The sequence below is a fragment of the Nicotiana tomentosiformis genome, chromosome 3, assembly GCF_000390325.3.
Source record: "Nicotiana tomentosiformis chromosome 3, ASM39032v3, whole genome shotgun sequence".
Taxonomy (NCBI): Eukaryota; Viridiplantae; Streptophyta; class Magnoliopsida; order Solanales; family Solanaceae; genus Nicotiana; species Nicotiana tomentosiformis.
In genome coordinates this window covers 130,592,990-130,617,001 of record NC_090814.1, presented here as the reverse complement: position 1 = coordinate 130,617,001, position 24,012 = coordinate 130,592,990, and the positions used below count along the sequence as shown (strand labels likewise).

The window sequence follows — 24,012 nt, the reverse complement described above, 5'->3', positions numbered from 1 at the left end:
ACGGTAACAATGGCCTCGGATTCAAAGATGAAAACGAAAATGTGATCGCTCTAGGAGTCGAGGTGCCACAGTCTAATCTCGGGGCAGCACCGGTTGCCAATCCAGTCGATGTTAGTTCGCACGTTGCTCTAAATGAGGACCTAGGCACAAATCTCGATGGGAGTGTACGCAGAGAAGGCTGATCTAGTGGCAAAGGAACACAGGGCAGATGAGACGAAGGAGTCAGTCTCCAATTAATATTCGAGATGCTTCAGGCTCAGCAAGCCACTATTGCTCAGTTACAAAATCAACATAGAGCTCCGAATAGGGTCGAGCCAAAAATTACTTGTCGTACCGAGCCAGTACCGGAAAGGTCGAATGTTAACGAATCAGAGACTAATCCTGCGGTAATGAAAATGCTTGAGGAGCTCACCAAATAATTGAATCAGGGGAGAAGAGAATCGAAGCCAACGATAAAAAAGTGGATACATACAACTCTCGAGTTGATCAGATATCAGGGGCACCGCCAATCTTGAAAGGGATGGATTCGAAAAAGTTTGTACAAAAGCGGTTTCCTCCAAGTGCGGCTCCGAAGCCTATTCCAAAGAAGTTTCGTATGCCAGACATACCCAAATATAATGGGACTACCGATCCCAACGAGCATGTTACTTCATAAAGGATTTAAACAAGGCATGCCCCAAAGATTCTTTTCCACTGCCTAACATCGATCGCATGATTGATGCCACGGCCGGCCACGAGATCCTTACTTTTCTCGATGCCTATTCCGAATACAATCAAATCCAAATGAACCCGTAAGACGAAGAAAAGACTTCATTTATCACCAAGTGTGGAACATATTGTTATAATGTAATGCCCTTCGGGATAAAAAATGCAGGAGCTACTTACCAACGCCTAGTGAATAAAATGTTCGAAGAACAGATAGATAAATCAATGGAGGTTTAAATTGATGACATGCTAGTTAAGTCCCTGCGTGCAGAGGACCATTTGGCTCATTTACAGGAAACGTTCGAGATTTTAAGGAAATACAACATGAAGCTCAACCCCGAGAAATGTGCTTTCGGGGTTGGTTCAGGCAAGTTTTGACTTCATGGTATCAAATGGAGGGATCAAGATCAACCACGATAAAATTAAGGCCATCGAAGACATCACCATCGTGGATAGTGTAAAAGTCGTACAGAGGTTAACTTGACGGATAGCTGCCTTAGGCCGATTCATTTCGAGGTCATCGGATCGAAGCTACAGATTATTCTCTTTACTAAAAAAGAAGAACGATTTCTCCTGGACCCCGGAATGCCAACATGCATTGGAAGAGTTGAAGCAATACCTATCGAGCCCACCACTAGTTCACACTCCAAAGGAAGATGAGAAACTTTACTTGTACTTGACAGTATCAGAAATCGCGATAAGTGGTGTCCTAGTTCGAGAAGAGCAAGGTACGCAATTTTCCGTCTATTATGTAAGTCGAACCTTTAGGAGAAAAAGAAACTAGATATCAACACTTAGAAAAATTGGCTCTTGCACTGATAAGCGCCTCTAGAAAGTTAAGACCATACTTTTAATGTCCCTCCGTATGCGTATTAACCACTTACCCACTTTGTAATATTTTGCACAAACCCGAACTGTCGGTCCGATTGGCCAAATGGGCCATCGAACTCAGTGGGTACGATATCGAATATCAACCCCGGACGGCCATCAAGTCTCAACTTTTAGCGGACTTCGTGGCCGATTTCACGCCAACCCTCATGCCCGAAGTTGAAAAGGAACTCTTGTTAAAATCGAGCACATCATCGAGGGTATGGACCCTTTTCACATACGGTTCTTAAAATGTGAAGGGGTCCGGGGTAGGCATCATTTTGAAGCCACCCACGGGTAGCACTATTAGACAATCTGTCAAAACTTCTAGGTTGACTAACAATGAGGCCGAGTACAACACCATGATTGCAGGTCTCGAGCTAGCTAAAAGCCTGGGGAAGAAGTCATTGAAGCCAAGTATGACTCTTTACAGGTAGTGAACCAAGTAAACAAAACCTTCGAAGTTTGAGAGGATAGAATGCAAAGGTATTTGGACAAGCTGCAGGTAACTTCGCACCGTTTCAAGGAATGGATTTTACAGCATGTACCTCGAGAACAAAATAGTGAAGTCGATGCACTTGCAAACTTGGGGTCATCGGTCGAGGAAGATGAGATTAGCTCAGGGACTGTCGCTCAACTCTCGAGATCCGTGATCGAGAAAGGTTATGCCGAGATAAACTCTACAAGCTTAACCTGGGATTGGAGGAATAAATATAGTGAATTCTTGAAGAATGGAAAGCTCTCATCGGACTCTAAAGAGTCGAGGACCTTACGAACCAAAGCTGCTTGATTCACATTGGCTGAAGATGGAGCATTATACAGAAGAACATTCGATGGACCATTGGCAGTGTGCTTTGGACCAGGAGGCACCGATTATGTTTTACGAGAGGTCCATGAAGGCATTTGTGGGAACCACTCCGGCGCCGAATCACTGATTCACAAAATCATTAGAGAAGGATACTACTTGGATAGCGTGGAAAAAGATACTAAGGAGTTTGTTCGAAAATGTGATAAATGTCAAAGGTTTGCACCGATGATCCATCAGCTCGGAGAACAACTTCATTCAGTCCTATCCTCATGGCCATTCGTGAAATGGGGGATGGATATCGTCGGCCCTCTTCCATCGGCCCCAGGTAAAGTTAAGTTCATTTTATTTATGACTGACCATTTCTCTAAATGGGTTGAAGTACAGGCGTTCGAGAAAGTGAGAGAAAAGGAGGTTATAGACTTCATCTGGGATCACATCATGTGTCGATTTGGGATACCCGCAGAAATAGTATGCGACAATGGTAAGCAATTTATCGGCAGTAAAGTGACGAAATTTCTCGAAGACCATAAAACAAAAAGGATATTGTCAACACCGTATCACCCTAGTGGGAACGGACAGACCGAATCGATAAACAAGACTATCATCCAAAACCTGAAGAAAAGGTTGAACGAAGCTAAAGGGAAATGGAGAGAAATTCTACCCGAAGTCCTTTGGGCATGTCAAACAACATCGAAGTCCAGTACAGGGGCAACTCCGTTTTCCTTAGTGTATGGTTTTGAAGCCTTAATCCCAGTAGAAGTCAGAGAACCCAGCGCAAGGTTTCGACATGTATCAAGGGAATCAAACCATGAGGCTATGAATACTAGCCCCAAATTATTAGATGAAAGACGAGAAAAGACACTTGTTTGAATGGCTGCACAAAAGCAACGAATCGAAAGGTACTACAATAGAAGAACCAACCTTTGCCACTTCAGGGTCGGGGACTTAGTCCTAAGAAAGGTCACCATCAACACTCGAGATCCTAATGAAGGGAAGTTCGGCCCGAATTAGGAAGGACCATATCAAGTCCTCGATATAATCGAAAAAAGGTTCTTATAATCTCGGAACGATGGACGGCGAACCATTACCAAACAACTAGAACATATCACTTCTCAAAGGATATTATTGTTAAGGTATGATTTTCTCCTTTCTTTCGTTTATATATATTAGACGCTAACTCATTGCAGGAGTTCGACCAAAGACATCGAGACCTCAGGTTTTAAAGTACACATTGCACTCTTTTTCCCTTAGATCGGTTTTTATCCCAATTGGGTTTTTCCGGCGAGGTTTTTAATGAGGCAACAATTATTTGCTACTTGAGGACAATTAGTATCCAAGGCTTCTTTGCAATCAACCTCGAATACTGGAGGGCATAACCCTCAGATGTTGTATTCTCTATAATAGTACTTCATGTCAAAGGGCCTCGATACGGAAGCTTTGTAATGGAACAAACGGTCAAGTGAACCGTGTCCATATAAATTACACGAGCCCCGATGGCAAAACATGTGCGCATGTATAAACTATTCAAAGAAGCATTCTCTCTTCATTTAAACATTTTGTGTCTCGAAGAAAATTATCTACTATACAAACCTCATACTTATGATATTGCAAGAAACAGCTCAAGAGCTAAAGTGCAAATATACGCTCGGGGACTTCCATTGATGATAGGCATATTTGAGTTATCTAAACACAAATGCATAAGACCTCAAAGAGGCACCCCTCGATCTATAGGCCAAGGCCACCATTCTCGAGGACTGACATTTCAAACAAATCCGAAATGTTATGGGAAATAAGCCTAAGAGGCGTACCCGAAGGCTACAGCCAAACTGAAGGCTACAACCAAACTAAAGTCTATGGCCAAACTAAAGGCTACGGCCAAACTAAAGGCTACATCCAAACTAAAGGCTATGGCCTAAATAACGCGGCTCGGAGACGTCCGAATTCTGCAATAACAATAGGCCTTCAAATTCTTTGAAAAAACGGTTAAAAAAGGCTACCCTCGGCAAAAAACCTAAGGGCTTCGATAAAATCAGCCCTCGAAAAACCTTAAGAGGTATCAAATTATCTTTAACACAAACGTGCTAAGGCACAAAAAGCAAAAGGGTTTCAACCGACATCGGACCCTCAAAAAATCCAATGGGTAATAAGCCGAAAGGGGGAAATAATAGTCGTATTTTAGAGGCCATATGGGCCCAACCTAAAAGAGCCTAAGAGACAATACATTTAGAGTTCGAGACTTTGTTCTCACTCAACTCGGACCTAAGGGTTCCACTATTCCGAGTTCAAATAAAGTTGATTTGAACTTAGCTCAAGGATCCGCCATAAAACCTTAAGGGGTATGTTACTGTAAGTTCGAAAACTACCCATTATTTGATAAAAACCTAAGGGTTTATTCTATTCTAAGTTCGAAACATACTCGAACTCAGTTATAAAAATAGTGCAGTCATGGCATCGATCCATCCATCTAAAATCTTGAATATATTATTGAGCTCGGGGACTCGCCCTTGCTTGTCTAAAAAACCTAAGGGTTTTTGTTCTATGTTCAAACTAGTGTTCACTCGATTACGGAGGCTGCAACAACAAAACTTTTACAAGGAAAATGCAAAAAACACGTTTGAACATAAAATTGAGAAGACATTCAAAAGAAGTTTTTCTATTATATATTGATAGAAAAGGTTATGTACAAGAGACTGATCAAGGTCTTACAAAAAGAGAAACTAATTCCTAACTACGGCCAGTCTCGACCTCTTCTTCGAGAGCAACTTCTCCTTCAGGCCCCTCATCGGATCCATCTCGACTGCCTTCTTAATCATCGTCTTCGTCGTCAAAGGAGGCAAGATGCCTGGCTTCAGCCTCAAGCACCTTGGCTTGGGCTATCTCCTCGGAGAGGTCAAAACCTCGAGTATGGATTTCCTCGAGGGTATCTCTTCGGGATTGACACTTTGCCGAGTCAATGATCCATTGCTCTTGGTCAGAAGCCTCCCTTAGCTGCATTTGAGCAGCCTCAACATCGGCCCGGTACATGGCAATGGACTTGTCTGCCATGACTTTTTTCTTCTCGATCTCCATATTGGCCTTAGCAAGCCCGGTTTCAAGCTCCTCGATCCTCTTGGCTTGGGCCGAACGTTTCTCTTTGATGCCCCGAAATTGAACCTCGGCCAAGGTAGTTTCTTTTTCCGCAGCCAGGCGGTCCATATTCTCCTTCCACCGATCACAATCGGCCTTTTCTTGATCGACTTCTCCCTAAAGTACCTCGATCCTTTCAACCTTTTGCTGCAGCTGAGATAATGAAGTATTAGCCTCCACAGTTGGGTCGAGTCCGTACTTTATCAAAAGGATGCTCACCTGCTTATCTAGCTCGGCCTCTTCCTCATGAGCCTTGGCCAGATCCGCTTGAAGGTCCTTTATAGTTTCATCTTTTTGGCCGCAAAGAAGTTTCAAAGCATTCCTATTCTCCGAGACCCTTTGGAGCTCGGTTTCACACTGGCTGAGGTCAGCTCGAAACTTGGCGAAAGCCTATACAAAAAAGGAAAATACAAGTCAGATTTAGAGAAAAAAGAGTAAAGAAAAAAAGTGCAGTAAACTGATTCTTACACGAGATAAGTGACGTTGGGCCTCTTCTAAAAGAATAGAGGCGTCACCGATATCAGAGGCATCATCGACTCCAGTAAAGCAATCCCGAAAGGGATCCCCTACACTGGAGCCTTCACCTATATCAGGGGTCTTCAACTCTCGAGCTTCCCTTAGTGCCTCCTTAGAAAAGGTTGGAAGAGAAGGCAAGTGACCTGCTGTCATGGTCCCGAGCAAGTCGCTCGGGACGCTCTGATCGATCTTCGGGGTCTCAGAACCGGCCCCGTCCGGTGTAGTTGTAGATGTTCGAGAAATGGTCTCGACCTCTGGTAATTCGGGATCCACACCCGATTTCTTTTTGGAAGCCTCCTCGACACAAGGCTTGGTTTTAGCAGCCGTCGTCGGCTCAAAAGGTTTGGTGACCTCGACGGCTTTCCTAGGTCGGACCGTCAATGCCGAGGCATTTTCCTCTTCTTCCTCCTCTTCATCTCTCAGTTTTTGGACCGAGTCCATTGTGAGAGCGATTACTTTCCTTCTTACCCTTCTTGGACTTGGGGTCCTCAGACTGCGAGGTAGTTTTCCTCTTCCTATCTTCTCCCGGCTTCGGAACCGGGGACTTGGTTTCTTCCTCAACACTTGAAGGCCTCAAAATGGCATCCTTGGTTAGACCACCATGAAAGAAAATTAGTGATGAATGGAGTATAAAAAGTGTTTCACAACATGAAAAAGGAGATCATTACCGTGGTTCTTGGCCTCCCATCTGCCCTTTGCCAAATCACGCCATGCGCGTTTGGCATATGTGAAAGTTGAGTCTAACTTCCGAACCCAATCTTCGAGGTCAGGTACTGCTTGAGGCATCCAAGGAATGGCTGCATATCGAAAGGGATATCAGGCGAAGTTGAAGAAGGTACGAAGAACAAAGTTTATTATATCACTTACGGTCGAAGTTCCACTCCTCAGGGAACGACATCTTCTTTTCCTAGATAATGTCGTAGGTCCTCACCCTTACAAAATGGCTCATACAACCCCGATCCTTGTCTTCATTGATGCTCGAGATCAAGGCCTTCGTTGCCCGGTGTTGGAGCCTGATTAGTCCTCGGTAGATTTGAGGTCGATACAATTGCATGAGGTGATTTAGAGTAAACTCTAGCCCCTCGGCCTTGCTAGAGAAGAAGCGCATCATGATTACTATGCGCTATAGAAAAGGGTGGATTTGGCCTAGGGTGACTTGATATCTTTTACAGAGATCAATAATCACTGGGTCGAGGGGACCCAATGTGAAGGGGTAAGTGTAAAAACTTAAGAACCCCTCCACATAAGCGGTGATGCTCTCTTCGAGAGCAGGAAATGTGCACCACGACCTCGGGACCCCAGTTGCAGTCCCTCTTCACGGCTTCGAGGTGGCTCTTCGATATTGAGCACATGTACATCGACACATGCTCACATCGGCCAGGGATCGATGAAGGGTTTTCGACCTTAAAGTCGGATTTTAGAGTACACGGGCCAGGAACATATTCATGGGGAAGTGGCTTCACCGGTGCCTTGCCGCCGGACGACTGAGAAAAGGAGTAAGAAGCTTTCTTCTTCTGCGGTACAGTCTTTGAGGTTTTCTCTATTTTTATAAATAAAGAACAACGAAGAAAGATGAAGAACTAATGGTTTCAGTGCTAACGACGGTGGCTCTACAGACGGCGAAAAAGAAGAGATGAAAAGAGTGAGAATACTTAAAGGTTTGATTAGAGCAAAAGTAAAGTTTGATTCAATGAAGGAGCGGGTATTTATAGGTTCGCCGTCGACGGTTCGGTGGCATTAGTGGCTGACTTGTAACTGACAAGCATTTATGATTTGGGGAACTGAACTGACGGGATGTTTCGATCATATATGTCACTTACGTCATAAGGACGACATCATGATCGAGGTTTTGGAAAATCAAGGCTCAAACCGTTTCTTATCATTTTATTCCAAGAAACGCGAGGACTATCTGTATACGGTCGAAATCGGGCATGTCAGATTTCATAGGCACGAGAAGCTGCCTCGAGAGTAAGTTCATAATAGACTAGGATCGAGCTCAATGGCAGAGTATGGAGCATGAAGATCAAAGTGCTCGCTGAAGATCGAGACCGAGCATGACCGACTTCGAGTTAGTCGTAATAACGGAATTGCGAGATATTAGCAACTGACCGAAAATCTCGACGGAAATCCCGGAACAGATAAAATCAAGCGGTTATTGACGTCAATCATGGGAATTATTTTTCGTTATTAGAATTGTACCTTATTTAGGATTTCTCCACTATATAAAGAGAGACCCTATTCATTTGTAAGGGGCATTGATTCACTGATAAAGATATACAAAAATGTTGCTCTCTATTTCACTTACTATCTACTACTGTCCATCATTATTTATTTTTCTATTCTTTACTGTTCTCCTTATCCAACCTCGAGATCATCTCGAATCGAGGTCGAAAGCTCTGCTAGAATACTGGTTTGATTTTTTTATTATTCAGATTATCTATTCAATTCTTTGTTTATCAATTGGTATTGGATTAAATCACGTATCCTTTAAACCACTAAATAAGTTTAATTGTTACTCGAATTTTAGGGTAAACAAGGACAAAAGATAATCAATGGTTTGGATTTTGTTTAATTATTCAGGATAATATTTTTAGTGTAAATATTCCTTTAAATTTTATACCATGGAAGTTACCGGATTCTTTTCCACTTTACCCTAATTCTTTATTTATTGGGCCATTTTCAATACTTTTTTTTTTTTAATAATGTCAAAATTCATCTAAAATTCTCTCTTCCGACTGAAAATTTAACCAAATAATGAACTTCAATACTTACCAATAAATTCAAAAGCATTAAAGTTAATCAGAATAAAACTATACCCCATCAGTACATCAAGAAATCACATGTTATTTTAGGAGGCGTCATTAATTATATAACTAAATTACAATTAACAAATACTTGGTAATGCATTATAAAAGAAATAAAAATTATATTAGCACTCTTGTCATTTAAAGTTTAAGTTTGCCTTCCGTGTTTTATATAAAGTAAGGACGATATTATACTATTCCTTCACTTTGTTAGAATATAAGTTTTGATTTTTTTTTTGTTTCGTTAATAGAGAGGATTAAGGGGCCATGAATAATGAAACAAAATCCAAACCATTGATTAACTTTTGTCCATGTGTCACATATCAAATACTCTATTGAAAATTAATGGGCAAAAATAGTACTAAAGGGGATCCGATCCCATTATACACCACTTTAACATTCTATTTTCGTAATTCTTTGCAAGAATTATATCGTGATTTTTCGTGTGTTTTTGGGTTTAAGAATAGAGCTATTGAGAAAGAATATTTTAAAGGACCCCAATATACATAAATTATTCAATTTATATAAATGTATAGTTATATACATAATAATTTTCATTTTTGATTTTTCCTTCAAATATTATTCTATCCAAACTTGACAATCTTTTTGTATGAAACATTTCATATTATTTTAAACTATTTTACTTGCCTCTTTATTATCGAATTGCATCGCTGCTTCTTCTTCTTATTTCTCTTATTATTTATTTTATATTAATTTCTTTTCATAGTTTTGGAACTTTTTATATTGAAATTATTAATTTAACTTATTTTATAACTCTCTTATATTATTTTTGATTTATAGTTAGCAAAAATTAAATTATGAGTTTAATATTTTAATATAGATCAAATTGATATTTGTTCTGGTAAAATTTATAAAATAAGCTCTAATAAATTGTAAAATTTGTAAGATAAATACATCTGCTGTTAAAATCTAGGTAAATGTTTATAAAACAAGGCGACTTCGAAACGAAATAAAAAGTAGCGAGCAATTCTTTTTAACATTTTTTTAAGAACCAAAATAAAGGGAGCAAGGTAAACCTTGTATGTTAACTTAGAGTCGCTTTTACTGTTTACTGCTACCGAGAATTTAGTATATATCTGAATCCGCTTACATAAAATTCTGGGTCCGCCACTGTTCACCGGAGATTCTATAATGAATTCCCCCAAGTAATATTCAGTTCAAATGCCTCTAATTAATTCAGTAAGAAATTGGAAAGCACAGAAACGCTAATTGAATGGGAAAACTTAGAAAAAAATATAACAAAACCCAAAGCAATTAAGTAATGACAGGGAACGAAGATGAGTACCCCATGCATGCAATGAATTGGACAAAGAGAAACAATATTGTTATTTGCTACCATAGACCGCCGATTCCAGAAAGGAATTTTTTCAAAAAAAGCCCTGCAATTATAAATAAATTCAATCAATCATGCACTAAGAATTTTCCAAGGAAAGAGATGGAATACCTACTGATGTTTGGCTATAATTATATAATTTTAGTGCATTACTTACCTTATATTTAGGTGCTTTAATGCTAAATTGTATTATATGTGTGCTTAATTAAGTTTATTTTATGTGTAGATACGTTGGAGATGAAATTGGGAGCAACTAAAGATTTTATGTGTATTTTATACACTACAAGAATGGATTTATAATTATTTAATTATGAAATATATAAGGATTAAAGTTAACAAATAAAGGAAGATAAAATAAACAAATGCAAAGAATTGAAAAGAAAGGAAAAGAAGAGAAAACGTGACATGCAGAAGTTAGGCAGCAAATTGGTAAATGAAGCAGCAGCAGGAGACGCGAGGGTACAAGCTCGCGTTAGAGCAGGCGAAGCAAGACCATTTCCTAGCGTTTTGCCTCGCGACGCGAGGGGTGCAGCAAGGTTCACCGCGCGTTTTGCCTCGCGACGCGCGGTCTGTCGCGAGGGTGTTCCGAGTTTCATACCTATTTGTCTCCTATTTAGTTTTGAATTTGGTTATTTCATCTAGGTTTTTACCTACACATATAAATAGTCATTAAACACTATTTTGAGAGGGGATTGGACCTAAGGAGGCAAGAACACACTAGGAGCAAGGCGGGGAATTCTTCTACGAGTTTTTCACTTCTTTCTTCTTATTTTCATTATTGTTTATGAATTCTGGTATTGTAGTTTTGCATACTAGTATGAATAGCTAATTTGTTATCTAGAGTTTTGATAGAACCTTTTGTATGATAAATTCTTGTTATGTTTTTATATAATTGAGTCGTTGGATTTCTCTACTTGTTCAACTACGTGTTATTGTTATTGATTGAATGGCAATCAATTAACTGTGCCTATTTAGTATGTATTGCATGGCGAAGGGTACATATTTAGGTAGTTGTTGAACAACATCACTCCTGACGTATGTGAGGAATCAATACGAAGGGTTTAAATGTAGTGTGGTAGTATTTTCAAAATAAATGAGTCCAAGTGTTATGCCTTAAACCAAGTGTCAATATGCATGTAAAGAGTTTTTACATGTGGCTTATTTTGTCCAAGTGTCCTCTTGCATGTTTGTTCATAGACAAGTGTTAAACCACTTGTCAAGATTATCATCATTATTCTTGCCTATATATAGCCACAATCTACCCATCCGAATGAGTATCAATAAAAGAAAGAAAATTATCTTCTCATTTGTATATCAATCATTACCTAGCTACATAGCCATTATCATAGCAATTATTAAGCTTTCTTCTATAGTCCCATTTCGGCCAAATTCTCATTCACAAGTTATTTCTTTTACAAATTTTCAACTTGCTGGATTTATTATTAATATTTTGTCGATTTCTGTATCCTCTAAATAAATAGAGATGTGCTTGTTTAATCCTGAAAAAATATTTTACATTGCTGAAATAGTTTCTTAGGACAGTGTCCAGCACCACTCAAGTCAATTCGTGTATTTCCGCTCACAAATATTATTGCAGTATTATTATCGTTATTTTTCAGTGTTATTTTCCTACAATCTAAGAAACTATGGCAAGTAATACTACTACGGAAATTTTTGATGGTGCTACCAATTTTGGTATTGTCTCCGCTGCTACTGTTCCAGCTGTCCTGCCAGATATCCACGGTGTTGCAAATACGTTATTGCATCCACAACTTGAGCAGACACTGATATCAAAATACAGGTCTGTAAATAGACATGGTTATATATCCAATGCTAATATTAGAACTTTCAAGAAAAATGCACCTCAATGCAAGACAAGAGTTGAGATAAATGACAATCTCGCTAAGTCAAAATTAAATTTGACTAAAGCAGATAATATAATTATTGTGGTCATTTCTCAAATAAATAATGTGGCCAATGTGAGAAATTGGGTGATAGACTCTGGTGCTACTAGGCACATTTGTGCAGAGAAAAATAAATTTTTGTCTTACACCCAAGTTGAGGAAGGAGACGAAACTATTTATCTTGGTGACTCAAGAACAACTCGCGTTCTTGGGAAAGGAAAAATTCTTCTCAAACTCACATCTGGTAAAACTCTAGCATTGAGTGATGTATTGCATGTACCTAATATCCAAACCAATTTGGTTTCTGTGGGATTATTAGAAAAAGTTAGAGTGAAGGTTTCTTTCGAGAATAATGAGGTCGTATTGACCAAAAATGATATTTTTGTGGGCAATGAATATTGTTACCATGGTTTATTTATGCTTAATATTTCTGATACTAGCAATGAAAATGCATCTTCTTCTGCTTATATGGTTGAGTCAATTTTGTTGTGGCATGCTATACTAAGACATATTAATGTCGCGTATATAAAGAAAATGCAGTCACTAGGATTAATATATGGTTTAGACTCAAATAATATTAACAAGTGTGAAACATGTGCTGAAACTAAAAGTACTAGAAAGACTTATTTTTCTGTAAATAGAGAAACTGAATTGTTATCTTTAATTTACACTGATTTAGGTAATTTGAAGCAGACTATGACTAGAGGTGGTAAAAGATATTCTGTGAATTTTATTGATGATGTTTCTAGATATACTAAGTTGTATTTGCTTAGAAATAAAGATGATGCTTTTAATACTTTTATTTCTTATAAAACAGAGGTTGAAAATCAACTTAGTAGAAGAATCAAGAGAATTAGATCTGATAGAGGTGGAGAATATTTTTCTTTAAATGATTTTTGTGAAACGAATAGAATTATTCATGAAGTAACTCCGCCTTATTCACCCGAGTCAAATGGAGTAGCTGAAAGAAAAAATAGAATATTGAAAGAGATGATGAACTATATGTTAGTTAGTTCTAATGCTCCTGATAATTTGTGGGGTGAAGCTATATTATCTGCTTGTCACTTGAAAATAGAATACCACATACAAGAACTTACAAAACTCCTTATGAATTATAGAGAGGTTATAAACCTAACTTGAAATATTTAAAACTATGGGGGTGCCTTGCTAAAGTTCTTTTGCCTGAACCTAAAAAGAGAAAAATAGGTTCCAAAACTGCTGATTGCATACTTATTGGATATGCTGAACATAGTACTACTTATAGATTTCTTGTTTTAAAAAGTGATGTGCTTGATTGCAATATTATAATTGAGACAAAGAATGCTGAGTTCTTTGAATATATTTATCCATTGTCTGATAAAATTTTTTATTGTCACGACCCAAAATTCAACTAGCCGTGATGGCACCTAACCGAACCCGCTAGGTAAGCCAACTTTCAATTATCCAATTCCAATAATAATTATTAAAACAATTTAAGTAAATAAAGATCTTAATCTTATACAATCCCCAAGAACTGGTAGTACAAATCATGAGCTTATAGAGTATACAAAGCGAAAATAAAATAAATACATAGTCTGTTTAAATAATACATAAACGGAGCTTTTATAAATCTAAGGCTATCCTGAATAAGAGGCAGCTACAAAAGGAACGCAGGTACATCTTCAAGTCCCGCAACCATCGAGCACAGCAACAACAACAGCCAACATTTACATGCAATGTGCAGAAGTGTAGTATCAGTACAACCGACCCCATGTACTGAGTAAGTAACAAACCTAGCTATAGGTTGAAAGTAGTGACGAGCTTCTACCAAGGGTGGGTCCATAACCAATAGTCCACAACAGTCCATAATAACATAAATCAAATAATACCAGAAGTAACTCAGAGATAAAATGCTCATCCAAATCATGATTTAAAAAAGAAATAATAGTTCTTCCTTTCAAATACATCAGTGAAAACCCAAATCGTTTGCCGAAGTTTCCAAAAATATGAATAGTTTAAAAATAATAATTTCTCCCAAAATCTTTTCAATAATAAATAAGATATTTATTTTTCCTTTGGGATAACCCATGTAAAACAAATGCATCACTATGCCCATCTATAAAAATGTGTGAGAAATCATGCATGATGTGATATTGTACAGCATGAGAAAAATACATCTCTATGCCTGTATGTCATGTGTGCATGCCAATGCGATGCAACTCAGTGATAAAATCATAAACAGCCCCTCGGGCAGAACATCACTCATATACAGCCCCTCGGGCAAACCTCACAGTCACTCATGCCTCTCGGGCATACCTCACAGTTAATCATATCACTCGGGCATACCTCACAATCACTCATGCATCCTAATCACTCGGCACTCGGCACTCGCACTCATTAGGTACCTGCACTCATTGGGGGTGTGTACAGACTCCAGAGGGGCTCCTACAACCCAAGTGCTATAATCTGCACGTATAACTCACATGCTGCATGGACAACTCACGTGCTGCACGGACAACTCACGTGCTATAATATCATATCAGAATCCGCACGGACAACTCACGTGCCATAATAAGCTAATAAGGCCTGCTGCAGGCGGACAACCCCGATCCATATAATAGTAACAATATATATAAAGCAAACATGGCATGTTGCGGAGTGCAGCCCGATCCCAAAATATCCTCACAATCAGGCCCTCGGCCTCCCTTAGTCATCAATCTCTCCAGTCTCTCTCTCATGGGCTCACAAATGTCATGAGAATAGCCCAAAAATGATGATATGATGCATCAATAAATAATAACAGAGACTGAGATATGATATGCAATGAAATGAATATGATTGAGTATGAATTTTCAATTTAAATAAATAATTCACAGCAATATGACCTCTGTGGGTCCCAATAATACTGGCACATAGCCTCAGCATGATTTTTAATATGCTTTTCAGCTCAATTTCTTTAACTCATAAAATCGCATGAAAAATGCCAAGATCATTTAACTAAACAATTCCACAGAAACAATTATGTCACAATTTCTATAGAGCACGCCCACAAGCCCGTCACCTAGCATGTGCGTCACCTCCCAACAATTCACGAAATACATAAATTCTGGGTCCATACCCTCAACTCCAAGATTAGAAGACTTTCTTACCTCGAACAAGCAAAATCCAATGTCGAACAAGCTAAGCAATGCTCCAGAAATTCCATTCTGCGCGTATCAATTTCCAAACGGCTCGAATCTAGTCAAAATCAATTTGATTCAACCCACAAAAATGATAGGAATTAATTCCATATGAAAATACTAATATTTTTCAAAAATCCGAAATTACGCCCCAAAAATCACATGTGGGACCCACGTCTCGGAATCTGATAAAAATTATAAAATCCAGAAGCCCTTTAAACCAGGAGTCTAACCATACTAATTTTACTAAAATCGGACCTTAACTCGACCTCCAAATCTTCAAATCTTATTTTCAAATCCCTAAGTTCAAACCCCCGATTTATACCTCAAGAACATATAATCTAGTCAGATTATTCGATGATAATTAAATATTATGGAGTAGAAATGATCAGAAGTGACTTATCTCAAGTTTCCCATGAATTCTCTCTCAAAATCGCCCCAAACACCGTGCTGGAAGGCCCAAAAATGGCAAAAACTCGGAACCCATCTGTTTTTAACATTTGGTCCAGGATTTTCGCACCCGCGGTCTTCGCACCCACGGTGATTTATTCGCGCCTGCGGTCTACGCACCCGCGATGATTTTTTTCGCAACCGCGGTGCCTGGAAAGCCTATGCATTTTCGCTTCTGTGAATCATTCCTCACATCCGCGAGGTCGCACCTGCGGCCCGTTTTCGCGCAGGTGCGATCACACCAGTAGCCCAGCTGCTTCAGCTCCTCCTCCAAATCCAAATTCGATCCATTAAGCATCGAAAACTCACCCGAGGCCCTTGGGACCCCGTCCGAACATACCAACAAGTTTCATAACATAACACGGACCTACTCGAGGCCTCAAATCATATCAAACAACATCAAAACGACTAATCGCACCTCAATTCAATCCGCAATGACCTCAAATTTTACACATAAGTCATAAATGACATAACGAAGCTATTCAAATTTCTAGAATCAGATTTCGTCCTCGATATAAAAAAAGTCAACCCCCGGTCAAACTTCCCAAAATTAAATTTTCGGCATTTCAAGCCTAATTCCACTACGGACCTCCAAATAATTTTTCGGACACGCTCCTAAGTCCGAAATCACCACACGGAGCTATTGGAATCATCAAAATTAAATTCTGAGGTCGTTTACTCATAAGTCAATATCCAGTCAACTATTTCAACTTAAGCTTCCACCATGAAAATTCATCCTTCCAAGCTAACTCCAAAATACCTTAAAACCAAAACCGACAATTCACACAAGTCATAATACCTTGTAGGAAGTTATTCAAGACTTCAAATAGTCGAAAGGAGCGTAAATGCTCAAAACGACCGGTCGGGTCGTTACAATCTCCCCCACTTAAATATACGTTCGTCCTCGAACGTGCCATGAGTTGTTTTCAAGCCACCAAATCACTATTCCATCTTATTACACACGTACCCGGGGGTGAATCCATGTCACCCTATTCCATATGAGCTTGACAACACAATACAACTGAAAATCCTTAATTTAACCTTAGCCCAAAAATCTTGGAATTCAATTCCCAACTTTCAGAATTTCTTTTCAAGACACGAATGTTACATTTACACGATGTATGAGTCTAAAAAAGCTACATCGAGCCATAAATATAATCACAAATATAATTTACCCAAAATATTAGACAACTCGCCCGCTCGTAGCACCATTCATGATCACAGTTACTACTTCAAACCAACCAAGTACTAGCATCAAAACCCATATCAAACAAAACCTCATCCCCACACCTTCGTACACTGTTGATAATAAAAGAAACATGCAGAATCTCGTAACCCCTTATAAGATCAACAAGTCATGGAGATCTCTCGGCCCAACCAGAACCATAATCACTTTCTGAGCCAACTTTCAATATTATACTCCCGAATATATCGAAATTAATCCTGATAGTACCCATTCTAGGTCCAATGACCTTATATTACTAAACATAACTATTCCACAGACATACCACACCAATATAACTCGGAGCCACAACCCGTGCCATCCGTGCACCAATACACAACATTCAAATGTACCCAGAATAACGACGGAGAGGCAAATGACAAAAATACCACACAAAACCTGAAAGGACATAACCATTACGCTATCGATCATGCAATACCCAAATACTCATCACATTCAAATTCCGCTATAAAGCTGAAATAGAGCCGCACCATCTGTGCACATAACCAGTGAATCACAACTCCTCGTAGCATAAATGAGTAATTCACAGATCATTTGAGAACACGAATAAGTTCAACATCAACCGAATGACACATCCCTCAATAATAGCAGTATGGAGCCAACCATTCCAACTCAGTGTAGAATACACATCTTAATTGGGCCTACCTATGGAACCCAAATCAACTCGGGTTACCCACAAATAGATAAAAATCCCTCCGAAAATCCATAATGACCGAATCATAACACATTTTATCATCTGGCTAGCTCCGGCCACAACTTCACAGTCCACAACCATGAAATAATCTGCTCCTGAGAACTCCCAATATCCAAATCCACAGAACACGCGAATCACCGTATTCGATTCCATCTCCACTGCCCGAATGCCTAACACCTCTCTCATACACGATCATCCCACAAGAAATACTTTAAAAGTTCTTCCATGCCACTTGACAAAATTTGAATATCAACAATCTATCAACCATGTGAGTATCGCAATACTAATTTATACATTCGTAAGTCAAAATACAATGTGCCTTCTGAAGTATGCCCCCTTCTCATACAACACCAAGTAGTAATAGTATTCAACTAGTTATTTGAAACTGTCCATGTTGTCCAACATTCATTACCTTCTCTTCAAGACTGTACTGCCACCTTGTACATGAAAATCTAGCTTTCCTATAACACATAACATCTATCTTTCCATCATGTGAAAAGCATAATAATCTTATTATCAGCTTTGAGTCACCAGTAATTTACATACCATTTTAGTTAGAAACCTTTCTCTTGCTTCTTTCCAGGAGGAAATCACAATACCCAACACGTTCTCCACACCGGTAGAAACCATCAAGAATACTTTGGAATCCATTTGCACATAATCAAGCCCTTAAAACTAAATTCCTCTAACTCGACCAAGCCACGCAGGTCGCCAAGTCCAGGTGTATTGCCACAAAGCACCTGTAGAAAACCCCCACATCATAAGCACCCAAAGAACTGATCATATCCATTACCATACTGATCCAACCTACTACCCAGTTGTCCTATTTTCTCTGAGTACCTTCCGAATTTGTCTTCAAATTGATACTTCTTCTTTTTAAAATACCACGATCTTTAACCACAACTCACCCTACAAACCTTAGCATAGAACCACAACGCCCTACGGCCCATAAGCAATTGTATTCTTCTTAAGCACCTTCAAAAATACCACAACCATAACACTCACTCTGAGAATACCTTATGTGAATTTGAAATTGTTCTTCTTACCTTCCTTATACAAAAATGTAGAATCCATAGTCATATAGAATTTTCGCAAGTCCAGGCAGCATCAAATACAAATCTCGGATTTTATCCATACACAAGTCCCGAAACATTCTCAATTGCTATATATAATTCTCAAACCCACTGGAATTTTCTCGGGAGTCACCCACTTTGCTCACATCTAATTACACCGCCCAAATGGGCCAAAAGACACGTGCCCCATTAGCACCACAACACTCAAAGAAGTAACTCTACTTTAACACCGTATATCAAATTCATACTCCGTGCGCACTACATAATTCACCAATAACAACTCACTCATCCCACGATTTTTCATATACTCATCCGTGAAATATAATACATAACCAGGAATTTTCCTTATTAGAGTCACTTTCGAACTCCACCTTTGCAAGTCATCACTAATTCCCAAGTATATTTTAGACCCAAACAAAATTTGACACATACCCATGAATTGATTTGTCTATAGCAGGCTCCCCAACTTGGCTCAAAGCCATAGATTAAAACCAACTCACCATACTCATACTCTATTACTGTCATGATGCCACAGTCAGTTCAACAAAACCTCTTCTCGAACTCATGCAACGCCAACCATAGAAATACCCCAAATCATCTGCTAAACTCGCAATTATTCTCTTGACACTCAAGTCAACTTTCTCAGCCAGATTCACACTCAAATCTCCACCCATACGCCTCGTCGGCAGAAAAGAAACTCTCTACTCACATCATAAGGAATACACCTACGTAGATACATACTCCGCAGAGGATAACCCACCTGCTTAGCCTCAAACTGGTATCTTGTCACAATTACTATGAAATCACTTACTCTATCTGAGTCCAAACTCATTAACCAGACATGAGAGTTTAATTTGTCCCAAAAGTTAACAATGTGAAAGATCCTTCAAAACATTCATTACTCGAGACTGTTCGTCACATCAAATCGAAAATCAAGCACCCAATGGCCTTTTCCTTTACATTTCAAGGAAACACTTCTCGTTATATTCCAATCATCTTAACATATCTCGCGGTTACATCATATCGATCACACCGCCATTCCACCGCTCATCGAGCCACAAATTCCACTATAGGGTCATTACCGGACATATAAGTCCAATTGTACGAGTTACAACTAAAGCTACCGAGCTTAAGCTGTGATCTAAACCTGGCCTCAAGTCCCCCAGACTTGCCCATCACCAAACATAGAATACTCATCTCGAACTTCGTTCATGGAATCACAAGCCAGCGATGCATAATTGATACTGAGCACTCAAGTGCGCATACAAATACGTGGAAGGAATTCAAAGAGTTTGTGTCTCAAGCTAAATCAATCTCGCACGATAAGGAAAGAAAGATGGGAAGTATATGTCCTAAATGCCCTGTAGCCTCTCGAAGATAAGTATGGACGTCATCATACTGATCCGTAAGACTCTACTAGACACTTGCTCATGATTTGTAGAACCTATGAACCTAGAGCTCTGATATCACCTTGTCACGACCCAAAATCCAATTAGTCTTGATGGCACCTAACCGAACCCGTTGGGTAAGCCAACTTTCAATTATCCACTTCCAATAATAATTATTAAAGCAATTTAAGTGAATAAAGATCTTAATCTTATACAATCCCCAAGAACTTGTAGTACAAATCATGAGCTTCTAAAAATAGAGTATACAAAGCGAAAATCAAATAAATACATAGTCTGTTTGAATAATACATAAACAGAGCTTTTATAAATCTAAGGCTACCATGAACAAGAGTCAGCTACAACAGGAACGCAGGTACATCTTCAAGTCACGCAACCATCAAGCACAGCAATAAGAGCAGCCAATATCTGCACGTAATGTGCAGATGTGTAGTATCAGTACAACCGACCGCATGTACTGAGTAAGTAACAAACCTAGCCGTAGGTTGAAAGTAGTGACAAGATTCTACCAAGGGCGGGTCCATAACCAATAGTCCACAACAGTCCATAACAACATAAAGCAAATAATACCAGAAGTAACTCAGAGATAAAATGCTCATCCAAATCATGATTTAAAAAAATAATAATAGTTCTTCCTTTCAAATACATCAGTGAAAACCCAAATTATTTGTCGAAGTTGCCAAAAATATGAATAGTTTGAAAACAATAATTTCTCCCAAAATCTTTTCAATAATAAATAAGATGTTTCACTTTCCTTTGGTATAACTCGCGTAAATCAAATGCATCACTATGCCTATCTGTAATAATGTGTGAGAAATCATGAATGGTGTGATGTTGTACAGCATGAGGAAAATACATCTCTATGCTTGTATGTCATGTGTGCATGCCAATGCGATGCAACTTAGTGATAAAATTATAAATAGCCCCTCGGGAAGAATATCACTCATATACAAACCCTCAGGCAAACCTCATAGTCACTCATGCCTCACGGGCATACCTCACAGTCACTCATGCCACTCGGGCATACCTCACAATCACTCGGCACTCGCACTCAGTAGGTACCTGCGCTCACTGGGGGTGTGTACAGACTCCAGGGGGGCTCCTACAACCCAAGCTCTATAATCTACACGGATAACTCACGTGCTGCACGGACAACTCACGTGCTATAATTTCATATCAGAATCCGCACGGACAACTCACATGCCATAATAAGCCAATAAGGCCTTCTGCAGGCGGGCAACCCCGATCCATATAATAGTAATAATATATATAAAGTCAACATGGCATGCTGCGGCGTGCAGCCCGATCCCAAAATATCCTCACAATCAGGCCCTCGGCCTCCCTCAGTCATCAATCTCTCCAGTCTCTCTCTTATGGGCTTACAAATGTCATGAGAATAGCCCAAAAATGATGATATGATGCATCAATAAATAACAACAGAGACTGAGATATGATATACAATGAAATGAACATGACTGAGTATGAATTTTCAATTTAAACAAATAATTCACAGCAATATGACCTATGTGGGTCCCAATATTACTGGCACATAACCTCAACATGATTTTTAATATGCTTTTCAACTCTATTTCGTTAATTCATAAAACTGCATGGAAAATGCCAAGATCATTTAACTAAACAATTCCACAGAAACAATTATGTCATAATTTCTATAGTGCACACCCATACGCCCGTCACCTAGCATGTGTGTCACCTCCCAACAATTCACGAAATACATAAATTCAGGGTTCATACCCTCAACTCCAAGATTAGAAGAGTTAATTACCTTGAACAAGCAAAATCCAATGTCGAACAAGCTAAGCAATGCTCCAGAAATTCCATTTTGCGCGTATCAATTTTCAAACGGCTCGAATCTAGTCACAATTAATTTTATTCAGCCCACAAAAAGTATAGGAATTAATTCCATATCAAAATACTTACATTTTCCAAAAATCCGAAATTATGCCCCAAAAATTACCTGTGGGGCCCACGTCTTGGAATCTGATAAAAGTTATAAAATCCGGAAGCCCATTCAACCACGAGTCTAACCATACTAATTTTGCCAAAATCCGACCTCAAATCGACCTCCAAATCTTCAAATCTTATTTTCAAATTCCTAAGTTCAAACCCCGATTTACAACTCAAAAACATGTAATCTAGTCGGATTATTCAATGATAATTCAATATTATGGAGTAGAAATGATCACAAGTGACTTACCTCCTATTTTCCTTGAATTCTCTCTCAAAATCGCCCAAAACCACGTGCTTGAAGGCCCAAAAATGGCAAAAACTCGGAACCCCTCTGTTTTTAACATTCTGTCCAGGATTTTCGCACCCGCGGTCTTTGCACCCGCGGTGATTTCTTCGCGCCTGCGATCTTCGCACCCGCGGTGATTTCTTCGCACCTGCGATGATTTTTTCGCGACTGTGGTCTTCGCACCCGTGATGATTTTTTCGCACCCGTGATGATTATTTTTGCACCTGCGGTGCCTGGACAGCCCATGCATTTTCGCTTCTGCGAATCATTCCTCACATCCCCTAGCTCGCACCTACGGCCCTTTTTCTCGCAGGTACGATCACACTAGCAGCCCAGCTACTTCAGCTCCTCCTCCAAATTCAAATTCGATCTGCTAAGCATCTGAAACTCACCCGAAGCCCTCGAGACCCCGTCCGAACATACCAACAAGTTCAATAACATAACACGGACCTATTCAAGGCCTCAAATCATATCAAACAACATCAAAACGACGAATCATACCTCAAATCAAAATCTATGAACTTTGAACTTTCAAATTCTATATCTTGTGCCGAAACATATCAAATCAATCCGGAATGACTTCATATTTTGCACACAAGTCATAAATGACAAAACGAAGCTATTCAAATTTCCAGAATCAGATTTCAATCTCGATATCGAAAAGTCAACCCCCCGTTCATATTTTCCAAAATTAAATTTTCGGTATTTCAAGCCTAATTCCAATATAGACCTCCAAATAATTTTTCGGACACGCTCCAAAGTCCGAAATTACCATACGGAGCTATTGGAATCATCAAAATTAAATTCTAAGGTCGTTTACTCATAAGTCAATATCCGGTCAACTATTTTAATTTAAGCTTCCAATATGAAAATTCATCCTTCCAAGCTAACTCCGAAATACCTTAAAACCAAAACCGACAATTCACATAAGTCATAATACCTCGTAAGAAGTTATTCAACACTTCAAATAGTTGAAAGGAGCGTAAATGCTCAAAACGACCGGTCGGGTCATTACACTCATACACCTGTTGAAACAAATAGTGAAATTACCTCTAATGAGGAATTGAGAAGGAGCAAAAGGCCTAGGAAAGAATATTTTTCTTATGGAAATAATTTTCAAACTTTTCTTGTCGATTATGAGTCATCAAATTATTTTGAAGCTGTATCTTCTTCAGATGCTAAATATTGGAAATAGGCAATAAAAGTTGAAATCGATTCTATTTTGAAAAATAACACATGAATTTTAACTGATTTACCTCCTGATGCAAAACCTATTGGTTGTAAATGGATTTTCAAAAAGAAATTTAAGCATGATGGATCTTTAGATAAATATAAAGCTTAGTTAGTAGCAAAAGGATTTTCTCAACAAAAAAAATATAGATTATTTTGATACATTTGAACCAGTGACTAGAATTTCTTTTATTCGAGTTTTAATTGCCTTAGCTTCAATCCGTAAACTTTTTATCCACCAAATGGATGTCAAAACTGCTTTTCTAAATGTTGATTTAGAAGAAGAAATTTATATGGTTTAACCTGAAGATTGTGTCTTTCCTGGAAAAGAAAATAAAGTTTGTAAATTAATTTAATCTCTTTATGGCCTTAAACAAGCTCCTAAGCAGTGGTATGAGAAATTTGAATAAGTCTTAC

General features: G+C 38.9%; 1 protein-coding gene across 1 annotated transcript; it reads right to left on the bottom strand.

Annotated features, from left to right (window-relative positions):
• Window positions 1–5,185: 5,185 nt before the first annotated feature.
• On the bottom strand, window positions 5,186–6,463 carry LOC138908496 (eukaryotic translation initiation factor 5B-like). The gene is made up of 3 exons (XM_070199169.1): window positions 5,975–6,463; window positions 5,726–5,896; window positions 5,186–5,623 (listed from the first exon to the last, which is right to left on the bottom strand). The coding sequence occupies exons 1-3, from the start codon at window positions 6,461–6,463 to the stop codon at window positions 5,186–5,188; spliced, it is 1,098 nt and encodes a 365-aa protein (XP_070055270.1).
• Between the last annotated feature and the right edge of the window lie 17,549 nt (window positions 6,464–24,012).

Bases quoted from the DNA above. Each gene is read 5' to 3' on its own strand.
- LOC138908496 (XM_070199169.1), bottom strand. From the start codon at position 6,463: ATGGACTCGGTCCAAAAACTGAGAGATGAAGAGGAGGAAGAAGAGGAA. The intron at 5,897-5,974 runs GTAAGAATCAGT...TTTTTTGTATAG, and splicing joins CCCAACGTCACTTATCTCGT to GCTTTCGCCAAGTTTCGAGC. The intron at 5,624-5,725 runs GTGAGCATCCTT...GAGGTACTTTAG, and splicing joins AGGCCGAGCTAGATAAGCAG to GGAGAAGTCGATCAAGAAAA.